The sequence below is a fragment of the Camarhynchus parvulus genome, chromosome 28 (genome assembly GCF_901933205.1).
Source record: "Camarhynchus parvulus chromosome 28, STF_HiC, whole genome shotgun sequence".
Lineage (NCBI taxonomy): Eukaryota > Metazoa > Chordata > Aves > Passeriformes > Thraupidae > Camarhynchus > Camarhynchus parvulus.
Genome location: NC_044598.1, coordinates 3,317,454 through 3,336,337, shown reverse-complemented (window position 1 = coordinate 3,336,337; position 18,884 = coordinate 3,317,454). Strand labels below are relative to the sequence as shown.

Genomic DNA, 18,884 nt, shown 5'->3' with positions numbered 1-18,884 from the left:
AGCGACAGCCTGGGACCGTGCCTTCCCCTCAGGGAGAGCACACGGACACTATTAGACTGCGCTGTCCCCTCAGGGAGAGCACCCGCAGCCCGCACGTTCCTCTCAGGGAGGGCACACAGACACCATTAGCCCGTGTTTTCCTCTCAGGGAGGGCACACAGACACCATTAGCCCGTGTTTTCCTCTCAGGGAGGGCACACGGACACCCTCAGTTCGTGTTTTCCTCTCAGGGTGGGCACACGGACACCCTCAATTCGTGTTTTCCTCTCAGGGAGGGCACACGGACACGCTTAACCCTGAACTTTCCCTCAAGGATGGCACTGGCCATCTATATCCCACTCTTACCCCTCAGGGAGGGCATGAGCATCCTTAGCCCACAAGGTCTCTCAAGGAGGGCACACAGACATCCGTGTTTTCCCCTCAGGGACACCGTGAGCACCCGCACCCCGTGCCTGCTCCCCAGGGAGAGCACACGGCCACCCTTAGCCTGCTCCTTCCCTCGGGGAGAGCAGAAACAGCCCTGACCCACACTTTCCCTCAGGGAGGGCACACGGCCACCCTCTGCCTGCTCCTTCCCTCATGAAGAGCACACACAGCCCTGACCCACGCTTTCCTTCAGGGAGGGCACATGGCCACCCTCTGCCTGCGTTTTCCTTTGAGAAGGGTACGACTACCCACAGCCTCTGCCTTCCATGAGGGAGGGCATTCCTCAGGGTGGAGTGGGGCCCTCCATGCCATCATTTGACCCCCTCGTTTCCCTCATGGAGGAGACAGCCATTCCAGCTGCTCCTGCCCCTCAGGGATGGCAGAGCCTCTCACAGCTCTTGCTTTCCCCTCAGGGAGGGCACATGTCTCCCTTGACCTGCCCTTTTCCCTCATGGAGGGCACGCAGTCCTTCCAGCCCCACGCTTTCCATCAGGGGAAGCAGAGCCACCCACAAGCCTCACTTTCCTTCAGGGAGGGCACATGGCCACCCATAGCCTGCTCCTTTCTCCTGCAGGGAGGGCACAGGACCCCCAACACACATCTCCCTCACAGAGAGCATGACCATCCTCAGCCTGTTCTTCATCCTCAGGGAGGGCACACAACCATCCATTGCCTGCTCCTTCCTCCTGCAGGGCATGGCCATCCATAGCCTGCACTTTCCCTCAGGAAGGGCACAGGGCCCCCAACCTGCATGTCCCACTCAGGGACACCATGAGCATCCTCAGCCTGCACTTTCCCCTCATGGCTGCCCAGAACGCATGACTTCTCTGAGGGAAGACACATGCCTCCCTCCAACCCACGTTTTCCCCTCAGGGAGGGCACATGGCCACCACCATTAGCCCACACTTTCCCCTCAGGGAGGGCACAGGGTTCCTCCCAGATTAAGGAGGCCCCTAATGGATGGGATGTGGCACCCCAGTGACACCATCAGCATGGCACTTCATATGTTTTTGCACATTGCCTGCAACTTGAAATACATAATTTGTTATTAAAAGCCCGGTGGGATTTGCCATCCCAACATGCTGGAGTGTTTATGAACACCCTGCCAAGGCAAGGCTGCAGTGCCCGGAGGGTTGGCAGGTGCTGGCTTCCCTATCTGCCTCTCAACAGCCAGTGCCTGCCCGGGCCTTTGTCAGTGACCCCTGCACAGACAAATGATGAGAGGAAAGGGGAATTATCTTCCCTAGCAGGAGATCCATGCACTGACTCATAGAACCAAACTGCTTGCTGGAAAAAACACCTTTTCCCTGACACCAATAAGGTTTGATGTACTAGCGTGGGGCTGCTGGAATACTCAGTGCAGGCAGGAAAACTGGGAAGAGCTCACCACCCAACCTCCCCTCCCAGTTTCACTCTGAGGATTTACAATACTGATCAAAAGTTTTAAATCACACATATCCTACTTGCCTGTTGAGCTTGAAAACACAATATACACGATTACAAAACAAACTTCCCTCCCAAAATCCACCCTGCAGCTTTCCCCATACTGCTTTGAAAGAACCTGCCACTTTTTGGGCTGGAGATGTGATGAAATCCTGCCATGGGGCCAATGTGATCTCTAGTTTCTCTGCCACCTGTTTAATCGATTTTATTTTTATCTTCATCTCATAGTTGCAAGCTTTTCCAAAATGTTCCCTTTTGTGCTGCTTCTCTACAGGACTGAGTACACTGCAGTCCCAGTTGTTTATTGGGGCCTGTCACCACTACAGAGAAATTATCATTACACAAAGCAGTTTGGGAGTAAACAGCTGGCTGTCACTTGGTGACTGATTAATCCTTGGGCACTTCAAACTTCGTGCTTTGCTGTAATATAAAAGTAAAGCATTGCAGATTGCCCAACTGCAGCTGTCATGGAGAGAACGTGCTGTGCTTGTGCAGCCTCAGGGCATCGCCACAAAATCAGTGCAAAATCTGGCACAGCAGCCAGCTCCAAGACTCTGTAGCTTAGAGCTAAGGTTTGGATTGCAAAGAGAAGGGTACCAGCTGTCTAATCCTGTGTAATTCTGTAAGAGCAAAAGATTTCTTGCTGAATGTGTCTCAGATTGATTACTGTCCTTATGCATTTGTCAGCCCGAGTGTACAAGATCTTGAGGTTTTATCAGGGAATGGAAGGAGCACCATTTGGAGAAGTTGCAGATCAAGATACTACTGCCCAGAAAGAAAAAGAAAGTGAAAAGCAGAGAAGGAGAAGCACTGAGAAGAGGATGTACTTTGGTTTCCCTTTCTAAGCCCTCTGGAGCTGGCTGAGCCAGCTCTGTGTCAGGACACTCAGCTCAGTCAGTGTTTCCTCTGCAACCAGCGCTGCAGCTGCTTTCACATTTGCTTCAGATCCTGCTCCATTGGCTCAGAACCACCTTAACCCACAGCCGCTCTGGTTTTGCCTCTGTTTATTTGGACTCCTGTCAGTAATAGTTTATTCCAAGTGGGACTCCCAGTCCATTTATCACTGTCATCATGTTACAGCAGCCAAACCTCCTTTTTCCCCCAAAACAGAAGATTTTTGGCAGCTGGGCCTCTCTACGGAAATGCAAAAAGTTCCAGGTTGTCTGCTGCTTTTCAGATTTCTCAAGACTCTGTGTGGGCTGTGAACAGAAATTTCAGGATAGGAAATCAAGTAATTCCTTCTTACCATAAGTCAAAACTATCCTTCACCTATTAGCTTATTGGTACTGCATTGGGAATCCAAAAGCAAAACTCTTCAGGCACAAGTGCTGAGTGAAAGGTGAATTTCACCCCAAATTTCAGGTCTAAACCAAAAGCTATTCTGGCCTCTCCTTGGCCATGGGTGGAGGATGTTTGCCTGACAAACTGCAGAAATCTGTGTCCTCTCCCTTTCTCGTTGTGAGAAAGGAAATGGTTTTCCAAACCTCTTTCACAATGCGTCTTAAATAAATCCTGGACACCAGTTGTTACAGCAACCAGTTAGAGATCAGCCAGTGCACTGAAGCAGCCAGCAAGGGTCAGCCTAGGACAGGTGGACAGTCTAGCACAGCCTGTATTGTTCAGGAAGATTCATTAAACTGAGCACCTTCTCTTAAAGAAGAGGAGTTTGTCTGAAGCCTGCCAGACTTTGGTCACAGCTATGTTTCCTTGGAAGAGGATGGTCAGTCTGTCATCCCTGTGGGGGCCTGGGCTCTGTCTTTCCCATAAGTAATAGAGATTGATTCTCAACTAGAGATGTAGAAGTCCCACCTCCACCCCAGTGCTCAAGCTCAAGGGAAGCAATCCTCCTTCCATCTGTATTCCACAGCATATCCCTGGCTCTCCTCCATGGCACAGCCTCCTTGGAGAGCTCTCCTCCTGTCAGGGCTTCCCTGGGACTCGTCTAACTCTTGTTGCATAAACTCTGGAAGTGTGTTTATAACAGAGGATTAATTTAGGCACAGAACCTTCTCCACCCATGATAGCAAAGGCTCAAGAGGAGCTTTCTCATTTCCAGGAGAACAATAAACCTCGGGACTCACCGCTCATAGTTTACGTAACAGCAGAATTTGGGTGGCCACTGTTGTTGAGATCCCTGTGACTGCAATCATTCCACTTTGTTTTTCATCCCTACCAGGCTCCTAACTGTACATCTTTGAGCTGCAGAGACTCTCCTGAATCTCAACACACAGCACAGCCTTCTTCTCCCCTGGGAGACCCAGTGAGAGACTCTCCTGAATCGCTATTCTCAACACACAGCACAGCCTTCTTCTCCCCTGGGAGACTCTGTGTACTTGGGGTGAGGAGAGATGGGAGGAATCAGTGGGAGAGAGAAATGAGTTACCATGTACCAGGCTATCCGAGCTGCCCACTTCCTTCACAGCTCACACACATGCTTCTAGCAGAACAATGGTTTTTTGTTCTGACTTAAATGCAGAATTCCTCCTACTGTTAGTATCTCTAATAGGAAGAGCTCTCACTCCTCCAGCTCATCACAGCCATGGAAGTCACCAGACCTTTTGTGTCTACTGGACAGTGAAAAGATCTCAGGCTTGCAATCATTCTCCCATCCTTCCTCCCCCTTCAGCTTATCCCTTGCTGTAAGCACCATCTTTTCCTGTGTTTTCCACGAGCCCGTTTTGCTTTGGACCACGTGGTGGTGCTGCAGTTAAAAATACCACGGAGACAACAACAGCAACAGCAGCACCTGACCAGCGATGGGCCGCGGGCTGGCCGGGGGCCAAGGCGCGGGGATGGTCAAATGTGAATCCACGAGGAGCAAACAAGAGGCGCTGCCAATGCCCTCACACCCTGGCAGCAGCCACTGCTCAGGCTGAGCCTGATGGAGCTGCTCACACTTCTGAAAAGTAGGCCTGCTGCTCTGGCTTCCTGGTGGCCACGGAGCTTGCTGTCCCAGAGCTCTGTCAGGGACTAGTCAGGAGCCCACACACTGCTCCGAGCTGCAGTAACGGGAGCTGCTGATATCAGCTACCAGCTCAGCAGCAGCTCGCAAAGGTTTCAGCTCAGCATCATCCAAATATAGGCACTCTCAGGCCATCAGCTGTCACACCACAAGTCCCAGCCCATCTCTCACCACAGACAGGCCATTAGTTTTAACAGACATCTCAGAACTTTGCCCGATTGTTCAGCCTGAGTTCAAGCCACTGCAAAGGGAACATTACAAAACAAGCTGTGCTGCTCTCCCGTTAGCCTGGGCAGCCAAGAGCCAAAGGAAATGTCACAGAGGCCCAAACACAAACCAGTGCTTCTGCCACCTCAGAGTTTTTCTCCTGAACATTCACAAGACAGAACACAGATTCTTTATGGAAGGGCTGGAGCACAAGGTGAAAGTTGCCATAACTCATGTACAGTCCCTGTGTATTTATGATGGACAAGCCATGCTGAGCCACACTCTCATTTCAACAGCTAGCTCCAACTCCAGGTCACAGATCTCCATAGGGTTGTCCAGAGGAGAATCACTCACACTAAATGCCCTCGGAGTTCCCAAGACCATACAGAGCATGGCTCCATGCTCATGGGTATCAAGGGCTGTCTGTATATTCCCAGGTGAAGGTATTTTTGTAAAGCAGCATGCAGGACTGCAAACAGAGCCTCTGGCTGGGAGGTTCCTCACACAGGAATGACAAGGCACAACTCTGCCTCCTCCCATTAAATTTATGTTCTCTCTAAATATCCACAAAATTCTTATTCAGCTCCCTGCTTCCTACTTTTTGCTGTGATGCCTGAAAAATATTCACTTATAGCCAGCTCTGTGCCCCTTTTCAGTTTCCCTCCAGCTGCTCTGAAGGGAAAATATATTTCTCACCACACGTCCGAGGGCATTCAGTCCCTTTATGCCCCAGAAAGGTTTTACTGACCTTAAGAGCCTCTGAGAGAGCAAGCATTGCTTGAGGGTACAGGGTGGAGAAAGAGAGCAATCCTTTCATTTCCAGAAAATTTTCTCTGCCCACAGACAATCCCTTGGGAATTAAAACATTCTTCAGTGCCCTGAGTACCTGCCCCAAAGAGGAAGGACAGGGTTTGTCAGCCAAAGCCATTGCCACAGTGGATGCAGTGGGAGCACAGAGGCCCATGCACACTGGCACTACTAAGGAGCAGTCTCACCCATGCATGTCCTGGAAGGCAACATTTGACTTTTTATTAGTTAATAAAACTTCGGATGCACTAGAAATCCCTGTGCCTATGCAAAGGGAAGATGCTGAGCTGAGATAGCACTGTGTCTGTAAAAAACAGCCTAAAAGATCCAGCAACACTCAGGCAGTTGGGATATTTGTTCAGGCAAAGCAGAACTTTGTGATAAAAAAAAATAGAAAAAGAAAAGTTGATCTAGAACCCTCCTTGGGGGAGAGGGGCAGGAAATGGTCAAGTGGCCAAAGAAAATGAGGAAAAAGTATTTCCAGGCAAGATTCAGAGATCATTTAGACTATTTGGAGAAACAACCAAGCCAGGCCAAGCAGAGTGGTGGGGTAGAGTGGAGGCAGGCAGAGAAGTGAAGCAATCCAGGGGTGGTTTAGGCAGGAGCACGGCCTGGGCTGGAGGGCAGGCAGGGAGTGCAGGCTGGGGCAGGGCCAGGCAGTGACAGCCATACTCACTCAGGCACTGCAGACCGCTTTTATTCCCAAGAGGTTTGGCACACAGTGAGCAGCTGGTGCAACTGGAGAAAACCCCTGGCACAAGCTGGTGCCCATTGATATCTTTACACCTCTCTTTTGTCTCCTTTGTCTCTTTCTCCTTCTCTCTCTCCTTGAGCTGCTCTTTGTTCTTACCCTGGAAGGAGAGAAGAACACAGCTCAGTCACAGGCCTTGCAGTGCCCACACATTCCTCTCCCCACTGTACAAACGAGCAGAGAGCTGGTGGGCAGCAGGTACAGTGGGATGGCAGTGCTTTTCCCAAATGCCTTCCCAAGGCTCGGGCCAGTCCCTCTAGTCTAAGTCCATTTGTGATGAAGGGCAGGGCACACTTGGCTGTCCCTCTGCAGGCTCCTCCTGCCACAAAGAGTGATCCAGGCAGTCACCCAGCCAAGGCACTCTTCTTGCTGTGCACAACAGTGCCAGGGCAGCATAAGAGCACCCAGAACATGCCCTGGAGCAAGGAGAGCTGGAATTCAGGGATCACTCAGTCCCATGCACTACTACTGCTTTAGGGGTCACAGTGCATCTGCTGACCAACACAGAGGCCTCAGCCATCCCAAAGCAATCCAGCTAACTGCTCCCTAGGGTCAGATCCCCTTTTCTACTTGAAGAATTTAACAATTCCTTCCACAAATTCAACATCTCTCTCTCACCTTATCCTTCTGCCAGGATCCAGTGACTCGGCTCCGCAGGGAACTCAGACGTCGCATCACCTTTGTGCCTTTCTCTGCTTTATCGCTCTTCCCACTGTCCTCATTTCTGAAAGGAGACCAAAATACCTTAAAAAAGGGGAAATTCACTGACCAAGCCTAGCTTAGGGAGATCACTGATGAAGTTCATTGAAGCATTACTTTAGGACCCCAAGTGTGAGCTTTCCATCTCCTGGAGGATCTGGTTTGGCATCAGCCATGTCACTTATTAATGAGACACTTGCAAATAAGGAACTGAACTTCCAAGCTATGTGTGCAGGTTTTGTTCAGTGCCACACTCCTGGCTGAACCCCTGCAGACACCAGTGTCCTGCACACAGGATTAGCAGGGCAGTCGAGCTTAGATGGACAGGACTCCAAATCAGTCTGTTCTCAGAACACAAAGTGTGTGTCACCCGCTGTCTCACTTACTCATTAGACAGGAACTCAAACCAAGTGAGGTTCTGCTGGGAAGAATCGCTGCCTTCTTGCACACAAGCTCTCTGCTTCGCCCTGGGCAGGGAAAAGGCATCAGATACAGCAAAGAACACTAGAGCAGAACTTCTGGGTCAGCTGAAATGCTTATTTTCTGGATGGGGCAGGAACATTTTTAGATTTACTGAGGAGGTACATAAAATGCCCCTTTTCCTTGCAATTCTACCCTGGTTTCACTGGAATAAATCAGTGATTCTGATATCCTGGGGATTTGCCCCTCAAGGGACCAAATGTCCTTTTTCAGGTGTGTCTTAGGCAGACCTGTGACCTCCCCCTACATCTTTGTCCCAAACACACTTACCCATGGTAATGTTTCAGCTCCTGAAGTACCTTCTGAACAATTAGCCTAAAAGAAAAGCAAGGGATTAGAAGATATCCTTGTACAGACATTCTGCACCCCACAAAGCCTCAGGTGCTGGTTTATGACCAACTGCTCAGCTGTGGCCCAGCACAGAGTGGGATCTCCTTTGCTGTTGCATCCCCAGTAGCTCAGATACGCTCAAAAATCTCCCTCATCTCAAACCAGCCAGGACTGACAATACCTACACGTGGTCTGGGGACACGTGGTCCTTCTCCAGCATCTCCAGAGCAGGAGGTTCAACACCTGGAACACAAAATGCTCTCAGCAGGGATCCTGGTTTGCCTTTGCAGAGCACCACCTTGCAATCTATGCAACTGGATCCTGTTAATTGTGCTGGGCTCCCACTCTGCCTTGATTGGTGAGGAGGAAATGCCTTGAGCAGTTAGGGAAGGAGATTCTGCTCTACATTTCTGTGAGGGAAGTGAAGGCCAGATCACTTTTCTGTGTTACTCCTCCCCTCCCAGTCTGTATATTTGCTGCTGAGGGTCCTGCTTGCAGTAGGGAAGGAGCTGGTACCACCCCAGAGCCCTTCCCCATGACAGCCAGCTTCCCCTCCACTTCCCAGGCTCTGAAATCACCACATTATTCTCTGGGGCAATCCTCACAGGTGGGACTTGAGTAGGGAGTGACCAATGCACTGGGCACAGGGAGGTTATGTGGCAATGTGTCACTGAGGATGGGCATGTCTGAGCTGAGACTGTGCTGCTGGTCAGGGCCAGACCCAGAACCAGCTTGGCTTTGTATTTCAGGAGCTCCTGGGACCATGTGGAAGGGAAAGCAGAGGCTGTCCACACTTCCAGAGGCTACAGCTTAATCACACCTTAGAGCCATTTAATGGCATAAAGTCTATACCAACCTTCCACAGCTGGAAGAGAAGTGTTGAAACTGTGAGGTATCTGGGGGGAGGCAATGGTCTCACAGGCTGATGGGACAGACTTGGACCTCAGTCTCTTCCCATTGCTGACACATTTCTGGAGAAGTAAAAAGTCACAGAAATCTTTTGTGCTTTCTGCACCAAGGAAGCCTCAATCACAGCTGACTCCTCAGCTTTTCCCTCTTGTTTTGTCAGAGTTATGATGCAGGGGACCATTAGGCCCAGCTGTTTGTTGGCTCCAAGAAAGCTGGAGCAAGTGACACTTGTGCCTGAAACCTTCTTAGGCACTTCTCACTTTTACTGGACATGCAGCACTGTAATGCAATTGTCCTTTTAATATTAATTGAATCTAAAGGTATTCCCCAGAGCAAAGCAGTGTGTAAGGGGTGTATGTGTGTGTGGGTGTGGTGCACTGCTGTCTTCAACTACCTAATTAGAGAAAAGATAGGGCCAGACTCTTCTTACAGCTGCAGTGACAGGACAAGAGGCAACAGGCACAAGGGAAGGGAAATTCCAGCTAAATATCTGGGAAAAGAGTGCTGTACTACAGGCAGCTCCCAGGGCCTTCATCCCACAAGATGGGGCAGTTTATATGAAAAAGCCCATCCCTGCTGAGATTCCTGCAGACCTCCTGGTTCCACGCTGGCATTGAAGGAGTCCAGCCTGCAGCTGACACCTGTGTTTGCTGCTTTTCTGCACCCTCAGCTTGCCCTGCTGCCCCCATGCCCAGCCCTCCACACTTACCACCTCCTGCAGGCTGGGGCTCGCCACGAGGTCTGGGCGCAGCGGCTCTATCTCCACTTTGATCACTGTGCCACCCCGGCTGCTGCTCCAGGCTCCCCGCTCCCCTTTGGGCAGCTGAAGGGGCACATGAGGCTGGAGGCAGGACTGGCTCCTCTTCTCCACATCATCCTGCTCTGGGTCACTGCCCAGCTCTGTGACATCCAGGCTGAACCTAATCAGGGGGCAGGAAGAAGCCTCAGAGCAGACCTGAGCAGACCTGGCACACTGTGCCCAGCATGGCACAGCCCCTGTGATGTCCTTGGCTGGGTGGTCCTAACAACTTCATGCAGCTGGGACAAGGAGGCTCCCCACAGCAGGCAAAGGGAAAGGAAATGACAGGAAGTGTCAGCCTGGACACCAAGTCCTGAGCCTGTTAAAAACAACTTCTCTGGCTGCCACCAGTGAGTCCCCAGCTCCCTGGTCACCCGGGATGTTTAGTGCTGGATGGCTCACACTGATCTCTTAGCAACCCCTGAGACTGTGCAGCCACCCTGGCAGCAGCCTGTCCTGCCTGCCCCAGAGCTGCTGCCCTGTCAGCTGCCACCCAGGAAAGTCCCTCTGGTCATTTAGAAGTGGCAGATGATGTTTATCGCATCACCACTGTGGCATCATGCCATAAATCCTGCTCCCACCAGGGCCCAGATTTGAGGAAGGAAAAAAGTTATTCTCTAGGAAATGAGGGTTGGGCCAGCTCCCCCAGTGCCTCACAGTGTCCTGCACACCAGGTGCTGTTGCAGTGACAACACAGAAGCAAAATGATGGATAAAGCTCAGTGGAAAATCTTAGTCTCTGCATGGGTTCTGTCTGCAGATCACTGTCACTTCATTCCTGCTGCCACAGGCAGGCTGCAGGAAGTGTTTGCTTAGGGAACAGTGGGGTGTATTCCCCTTCCCTGGCCTCCTGCTCACACGTGCTTCATCACCCAGCGAGGAGACAGAACGTGTCCCTGACACCGGCAGCCACTCCGTGCCACCGTTACTCATGTGCCTGTTACAGCATAAACTGTGAATGATCCATGGCACATGGCACAACAATGGGTCTGAGAACCAAAGTCTGAGCTTGATAAAGGACTGCCAAGATTTCAGGCTGAGATAATTTTAGGGTACCGTATAAGGAGGAGAGATAAAAATAGTCCTTGCTGGCTTGCACCTAAATCCCAGTCAGCTGGGAGATCAATACATTTGTCAGCAGGGAAAGCATTCCTGGAGGAACCTGGAGCTCAAGGCATTCATGTGGCAGGAGCAGAGGATGGCAGGAATGCCAGGCCTGCCTCTGTTCCCAGCCAGGACTCAGCACAACCTACAAACACAACCTCCTCTGCAGCCACGTAGAGGGCAGAGAGCTGGCAAAGGCCCCACCAAGCCAACTCACAGACAAGAAGAAAAAGGATTTGACAGAGCTCTCTTAATCCTTCTTTGATGGGAAAAATTCCCTTTGAGCCAGAGGATGGAGGTCATCAGGGCAACTGATGCTGTTTAAGATTCCCTCCAGACAGAAAAGAGAGGTTCTCTTCTCAACCCCAACACCAGGAAAAGAGGGTCTTCCTACTTCCAAGGAGACATTAAAGCCTCTTGCTGCCCTAGCCCTTCCTCTTCCACATCCCACCCAACATGAGCAGTGGGTGTCCAGCTGCTCTGGCAGATGCTGACAGGCGAGGGAGACCACCCAGCAGCATCTGGAGCTGTGAGCAGTGTGATGCTCAGCCTCCCACCTCCACTGCATTGTGTACATCAAATACCACTCACAGTCCCTCCGTACCTGCGCCTGCAGTCCACAGGTGACACAGGGCTCTCCCAGCTGTGCCTCCGGGAGGTGGACATCGATCTCACCAGCGTGGGGAAGGAATCCTGGGCCTCCTGCAGGTCCAGCTCGTTGTCTGCCTCTGCAGGATGCTCAGAAGTGCTGGTACCACCCTCTGGCATGGCTGCACAGGAGCACAGGTGGCCTTTGTTCAGAAAACGACAGTCGGCCTCGCCATAACGTACCGAGCAGGAAATGGGATTGGAAAAAGCAACATCCACAGACAGTTTGCTCACAGCCCTTGGTCTCTCTTCCAATGAGTGAAGGGCAGACACAGTCTGGGATCCTTGTTCTGGCTGTGCTGCTGTGTCTGGTGCTGTTTTGGCAGACGGCAGGCTTAGGAGTCCCAGATCTTTGTAATACTCTGTGCCGTGGAGAGCAGAGTCTGAGAGGAGATCCTCCGTGCTGCTGTGCAAGTCTGCTGCTGGCACATCCAGCTCTGTGGAAGACGAGTCCTCCTGCAAAAGCAGCACAAATCCTCTGAGAGCCTCACACCAACCCTGCAAAGGGGACACCTCCTGTGCAGAAATTGGGGTGCAGAGCAGAGCCAGACTTCCAAGTGACTTTCTAATAGTCTCCCTCCCCTGCTGTCCTCCACAGCAACATAACCTTGTATTCCTTGGCAATCTGGATCAGTGCCACTTTCCCCCATTCCTACTCCACCACAAACCCCTCTGGATGTGGCACTGACCACCCAGTTTGCTGCCCCTGGCCTCTGCCTTGCACGGTGGTAGCAGCAGGAAAGAGGACACTTGCCTTCTCTTCAGCCATACTAGTGCAGAAGGAATCATCCTCAGCGATCAGGGATGGGAGGAAGCTTTTGGGGGTGGGATACTCCAAGGCAGGGCTGTGGTGGTCAGTGAATTCCCGTAAGCACGGCTTGCAGTCAGATCCTGCAAGACAGAGAAGGTCTCAGCAGGTAACCAAACATCTGTTAGGGATGGAAAACCAGCTGCACACCCACAGGTGACATCAGGCAGCACTGAAATGCTCCACGTGCCCTCTGCTCCTTCCCAGACAGGCAATGCCAGGCAACAGCAGCCTTGATCTGGTAGGAACCTGGTGCAGGGATTTCCTGCCAGCAGAAACCTCATCCCTCTACAGAAACTTCATCCCTGCAGCATGTGGGACAGACCAGGCTTGCACTGTCCCAGCCAGACCCTCATAGGGCATCCTATGCTGCAGAGGCTTTTTCCACAGTGAAAGAATTGAGCACATTTTGATGTCTGTTATTGACATTATGGACCTTTGAATCAGAAATCTAGGAATAAAAATACTGGTGGTGGTTTTGTTTTCATCCATAAGGAATAAAGGACCCCTGGGTGGGTGGGTAATAAAGGATACTGGGAGGCAAATTGGTGGCTCCAGACAACCCTGAATATGCAGAGCAATACCAGAAGCACTTAATTATCCTGGTTCTGGATTTTCCCCAGGCAGGAGTGTGAACCTCAGTGTCCATATTCCATCTGATAACTCACTGAGAAACAAACCAAGGCCTGGGTGTGTTTGTGGTTCAGTAGATGGTCCAGCTGACTGAGGCACATTCCTGTGGAGCGAGGCACACTGTAAACCTTAGCCACAATCCCTGAACCATTGCATTACTCATGGAGGCTTTTTATCCCTTCGAGACACACACAGCTGAGGCAAAAGGCTGAGGCAAAGGGAAAAAAGCCAGGCTGCTGGCTCAAGCACTGTGGTGGATCTCTGAAGATGCAGAGAACAACAGCAAGAGACTGTAAGCAGCCCTATCTATCCAATGGGAAAAAACCAGCAGGAAACTGCTAGAAACCCATCACACTCCAGGAAAAGCAAGCATAAAAACATTAATATAAGGAAGACATTGTTAAAAAACGCACTCTTGGAAAACGTGCATCCTGCTGTGGATTATAAAGCTACGCAATTCAGCCAGGAATTGCATGGTGCCAACTAAAAAAAGGCAGTAAACGTGAGGGAGAGGTTGGAGGTTTGTTCCTTGGATCCCGCTGCACACTGCAGATGCCAGATTTTCTTTTTTAAGGAGCATTTGGTGTGTTCAAATGCGTGTGATGGTTTCAAGCGAAGGACTATAAATAATATAGAAAGAAAACACTTCTGAAGGCACTATTTTAATTAAAGGGTTTCTAGCTACAAGATCAGGGAAAATTTGAAACAGGCTTTCTAGCAAGGCTGTAAAACTTACTTCACATGACATTTTTAATGAATAGACCAATTCTTGCCCAGGATATCCCTGAGCTGCATCTGCAACTGGCAGAGATTTAGTGAGCTATTAAACATCACCTTTTGCTTTCTTCAGTGCACCTGGATTCAGCTTGCAATCTAAAATCAGTATTTTAAAGTGAATACACCCTTGAATCAGCACAGATTTTGGCATGAGCTTGTAGGAAACAGCAGCCAAAGCTCTCACCAGTGAAAGCTCAGGCAGTGCTCGGGCTCTGCCCAGGCACTGGAAACCGCTGGAGCCCCCAAACAGGCTGGGATGATGGCTAAGGTAGAATGAACCCATGGGGAGCAACCAGGAGGTGGGGAACATCCCAGGGAGGCCAGGACAGAGGGTGCTTCCCCTCTTACAAATCCAAGGAAGGAAGAAAAAGGAGATTCCCCACTCTCGCCATCCCTTCAGCAGTGAACTGCCCACAAGGAGAGCAGCAAAGCCCTGGGAGGCAGCAGGAGCTGACAAGGGCTGTGGCCTGACCGAGGCCAGAGCCCTGGACTGAAGGTTTAACTAAAACAAGGAGTTTTTCCCTCCCAAGCAGTGTCCAGCCATCCCGCCAAGGCTACTCTGGGCTTGCACCAAGCTCCATGCAGCCCTAAAGTGGATCCCTGGAACAGAGTCAGCTCCTCAGAGGCCTGGAAAACATTCCCTGAGCTCTGCCTGTGCCATGCAGGGCTCAGGATTTGGCCAAGGCATAGGCTGCAGTCAACAGACCCGGTCCAGACCCACCAAAGGACTTAAATCCTGCTCGGAGGCTTCAGACACTCGGTTCAACACGCGATAAATCAGAGGCGCCGCGAGCCCGGGGTCGGGGCCGCGGCGCTCGGGCGGGCGGGTGGCTGCCGTGGGGACACCATTTTAGGCAATGTGTGAGCACCAGGCACTGCTGGGCTCCCTCTTCAGAGCCTGGGCTGGCACTGTGCATGGGCAAGGGGGTGATGGAGGAGCTCATGGGGAAAAATGCCTCCAGGCGTGGGGTTGTGGGATGGTGGGTGAGGAAGTTTGAGGATGGAGCGCACACAGGAAGGAGGCAGGGCTGGGGGGCTGTGAACATCCCCATGTCAATGATCAAGGTGGTCACCAATGTCAGCAAGTGTGGCAAACTCTGGAGCACCTTGAGTCTCCTGTACTCTGCCCTCGAGCCTGTCTGGAAGGAGCCAGGCTCCGGCATGGTGGCAAGGGGACAGGGAATCTTGGCCCCCCAGGCTCTGGCAGACAGCAGCAGTCACCTTTCCTCAGCTGAAGCTGGAGATGGGATAACAAAATGACACTTTCAAGAACAAATGCTGTTTGCTTTAGGAGAACATTAAGCAGATTAGGTATTGCAGTTGCTTAATTCGTCTCTGGCTGGAAACCATAAAAGGTTATTGCTGCAGGGAGCAGCCTCCTCAGAGGAATTCCCAGGGCAGAGCTGGAGAGGAAGCATCGCTTGCTGGGCTGGGATGGTTCCTGCACTTTGCCAGAGCTTCCCACGGGTGAAATATGATGACTCTGGGCTGCTGTGTGGGGAGGAAGGAAGCAGTGACAGGCATCCACAGCATGTGACACTCTGGGATGGTCTCAGGGGGTTTGATGCTGTGGGGACAGCAGGATCAGCTGGCTGAGCTGCTCTGGCTCAAGGAAGAAGGCTTCATGCTGTCCTAACCGTGCCCAAGGCCACTGGGATCCCAACAGAGATTTTCATCATTCCAATTCAGACCTCTGGTCAAACCCTCCCTCCTGTAGGTGGCTGTGCTGATTTCCCTCAGACAGGCTGGTCACTGGAGCGGCACCCACAAGTGTCACAGCAGGTGACATCACCAGAGCAGCCAGCACTGGAACAAGCCCTGCCAGCAGCGTCCCGCCCTCACCTGCCTGTCCCTTGGCTTGGTGCAGGATGCTGCATGTCCCCGAGTGACCCTGGAGCCAGGCTGGTGCTGGGAGGGGACACGGTGGAGGAAAACATGGATGTGAGCTCTGGCCCCACCAGTCACATCCTCCAACATCAAACACGGTCTGCATTCCCACTGGGGAAAGGCCACAATAAATGCAGCAGGACAAAGGCACTGAGCAGTTCTGCTCCATGAAACAATCCCAGAAGGAAGGAAAGACGAGAATGTCTGGGCATTTCCCAGCAGTCAGAGACAGAGACTGTTGGGAAACCATGGAGAGCATCACAGACATGAAATAAAAATGATTCCATCTTCCCCTGACCCATCCCTGCCCTCCTGGCCCTGCACCAGCTGCCCTTCACATATCTTATTGCAGGGTGTGCAGAGCTATAGGGAAAAACCTCTGGAAAGCAAGTGCTGAACTCCCTGTGCCAAGATGGGCTGAAGTGCAGCCCCTTGCCTGGCTTGGGCCCCTCCTGGCCGGCCCTGGCAGCAGTGGGGATTGGCTCTGGACAGGAGCAGGGGGAGATAAGTTGTCCCACACTGTAACACACAGTGCAGAGTCACTGCCTTATCACCACACTGCTGGGCCAGGCTCTTGGGCACGGAGGGCAGAGGAGCAGGGGGCTGGGACAGTTCCCAGCTGTCTCTCAGCTGAAGGGTCTCAGCCGGGCTGAGGGGGTTTGCAGCCCCTCTGATTCCCTCCAGGTCACTGGGCAGGTTCTTGCAGCTGCTCCAGGGGGCACTGAGGGAAGGGCCCACATGGACCAGCAAGCGCCACACTACAGAATATCAGTGTGGGAGAGGGGCTGAGTGAGACCCGAGCATTTTGTGCCCAAGCACGAGCCCCAACAGGACAAACTGCTCTGCAAGCACCTGCTGAAGGGAGCTGGCTGTACCCAGGCTGTCTGCAAAGCAGTCAGTGTTTGGGAGCACGGTGAGGCTGATCCATTTGTTAGTGAAATCAGCTCACCTCAATGATCCCAGCCAGCCCACAACCCCCCCAGTAGGCATGGCTGGAGTTGGGTACCCAGCTGGGGCTTGGGGCTCACCGCACATCAGAGCCTGCAGGACCCTCTGCGTCCTGCTCTGAATTAACCTTCCCCCCAACTGTTCACTTTGGATCTTGGTCTCCTGCACATCCACACCAGAAGAGAACTGGGAATGGGAGGGGAATAATGAAGGAGAAAGAGGAGCAGGAGCTCTGATGCTGCAGGTAAAGGTACCCAAAAGCATCAGCCTGAAGGCAGTGTTTGCTCACAAGGACACAAGTGTCTGGCTCCTCCAGGACTGCAAATGCCCTGCTTCCTGGGGCTCTCACTTCCCTCTTTCCAAGTCACGGCACCACATGCAGAAATGAGGCCAGTTGACACCAGTTGCTGCCATTTCCCACCCCTGCTGCTGGACACAGTGAAGCCCAGCCAGGGCCACCCAAACCGCCAGGGCTCCGGACACCGGGGCTCACTGAAAGACTGCAGGAATCTTTTCCCCCACATCTGCTCAAACACCAAACTCTGGCCAGGCAGCACGCAGAGACAGCTGTCTGCAAGCACCGGGACATCCAGCTCACTGCCAGCCACGAAACAAACTTATTACAAAACCAAAAGGCTGATACTTAACCCATTACCCTGCTCCGGGAGGCAATTATGTGCCTTGAAAAGAAGATTAAATGCAAGAAAAAGTGTTAACCACCACTTAAGGCAGTGTCCCCTGCAGGGAGAAGCAGGGGGCACCTCCAAACAAGCTCTGCCCGGGCCCCCGGGGTTCTTTGGTACCTGCTGTCCCGGCCACAGCCCAGCTCCCTCCACACCCTCAGCCCCCTGTCCCCGCAGGCCATTACCTCTCTTAAAGGACCATCTCTTCTTCCAGCGCTTGGAAAACGATGGCCAGGAGTGGTTGAGCAGCGAGTCCGACATTTGGGAGCCCCGGGCAAGGTGCAGCCCCGAGCAGGAGACGCCGGCACGGAGCACGGCAGAGCTCAGCGCGCTCTAAGGCAGCGCTGCAGGCTGCAGCCCAGGGGCTGCCAAGGGGGGAGTGGAGAAGCCAAGTGTTTTGTCAGAAGTATCAGCTGATGGAAGCTGTAGCCAGAGAGACATTCCTGGTCCCTGGCATTCCCACCTGTGTGGCAGGTCAGTGGCTTCCTGCAGCTGGGCCCGGGGATTAGTGGCCTCGGAGCACACACAGCCCCCGAGTGCTGCTCGAGGCTTGCAGACAGAAACAGAAAACAAGCTGTTAACGCACCACAGCCCCTCTGCCAAAACCTCCCTGCTCCATTCACGGCTGTGAGCATGACAGACACTTTGTGAGCACTTTCAGGCACTTCTCACCTGGCTAAGAGTCACTTTCACCTTCAGTGATGGGTCAGAGTTGATACTGACAAGGCTTGGTGTCTTTACAAGACATTTATGAAGGCTCATTATGTACACTTTTTTCTCATTTTCAAGTGCTGTGGCAGAGCCTCTGCACGGGACTGCAAGCGACCCTGTCCATCTGCAACATCAGCATCATCCTGCAGCTCAGAGCAAGTCCCAGTCCCCTGGCAAGGACATTTCTCCAAGCCCTCTTCAGCTCTCCCCCACAGGGAGGAAGGTGGGACCAATCCCAACCTGCCCCAAGAGACCCAACTCCATACCCTCCAAGCCCAGTGCTCCCAGTTGGCACTAGTCCCACATCCCAGTCTCCAAACTTGCTCCCAACCCTTCAGTCAGGCTGAAGAAGCCAGGTTTTGCCCCAGTGGGCTCTGGTGCTGGGCCAAAACTCCTCCCTGCTGTTCAGGTGATGCCTGTGGCCTCACTGAGCAGAGCCCAGCCAGTTTGGGAATGACCACAGGTACCTCCACAGCTTGAAGCCCAGGTTGGGTTGGTGATGCCCAAAAGCAGGTGTCAAAAGCATTTTTCTTGCCTGGCCACAAACCCTAAAGTATTACCTGCCCAGTACAGCCCCATCTACATCGCCTCTGCTTCCATCTCCCTGATAACACTGGGGACCAGCGCATTCTGGACCTTCCAGTCCAGAGTGGAATTTGGGGGTCCTGGGCATGAACCCCTCTTGTGCACAGCCCAAACCCAGCTGTGGGCAGTGCCAGGCTGTCTTTGCAAACATTCAGCTGTGGCACAGCAGCAGCAGGAGCCAAGAGCAGCACCCAGAGGGTGCCCAACCAGCCCAGCACTGCCCCAGAGCCCACCATGATGGCACCTGGGGGTTAAATCCTGGCCTCATCTCCTCCTCTTCACTCACAGC

The 18,884-nt window shown here is 52.5% G+C and overlaps 1 protein-coding gene across 1 annotated transcript in view; it reads right to left on the bottom strand.

The window, feature by feature from the left end:
- ARHGEF18 (Rho/Rac guanine nucleotide exchange factor 18) overlaps positions 1-17,560 on the bottom strand; it is a 48,752-nt gene extending 31,192 nt beyond the window's left edge. The window contains exons 1-10 of the mRNA XM_030966794.1: positions 17,485-17,560; positions 12,318-12,454; positions 11,520-12,019; positions 9,723-9,933; positions 8,961-9,075; positions 8,290-8,347; positions 8,045-8,089; positions 7,681-7,761; positions 7,214-7,319; positions 6,521-6,695 (exon numbers count right to left, since the gene is read on the bottom strand). Of these exons, the coding sequence (XP_030822654.1) occupies positions 6,521-6,695; positions 7,214-7,319; positions 7,681-7,761; positions 8,045-8,089; positions 8,290-8,347; positions 8,961-9,075; positions 9,723-9,933; positions 11,520-12,019; positions 12,318-12,454; positions 17,485-17,560 (1,504 nt within the window). The remainder of the gene's footprint in view (positions 1-6,520; positions 6,696-7,213; positions 7,320-7,680; positions 7,762-8,044; positions 8,090-8,289; positions 8,348-8,960; positions 9,076-9,722; positions 9,934-11,519; positions 12,020-12,317; positions 12,455-17,484) is intronic.
- Between the last annotated feature and the right edge of the window lie 1,324 nt (positions 17,561-18,884).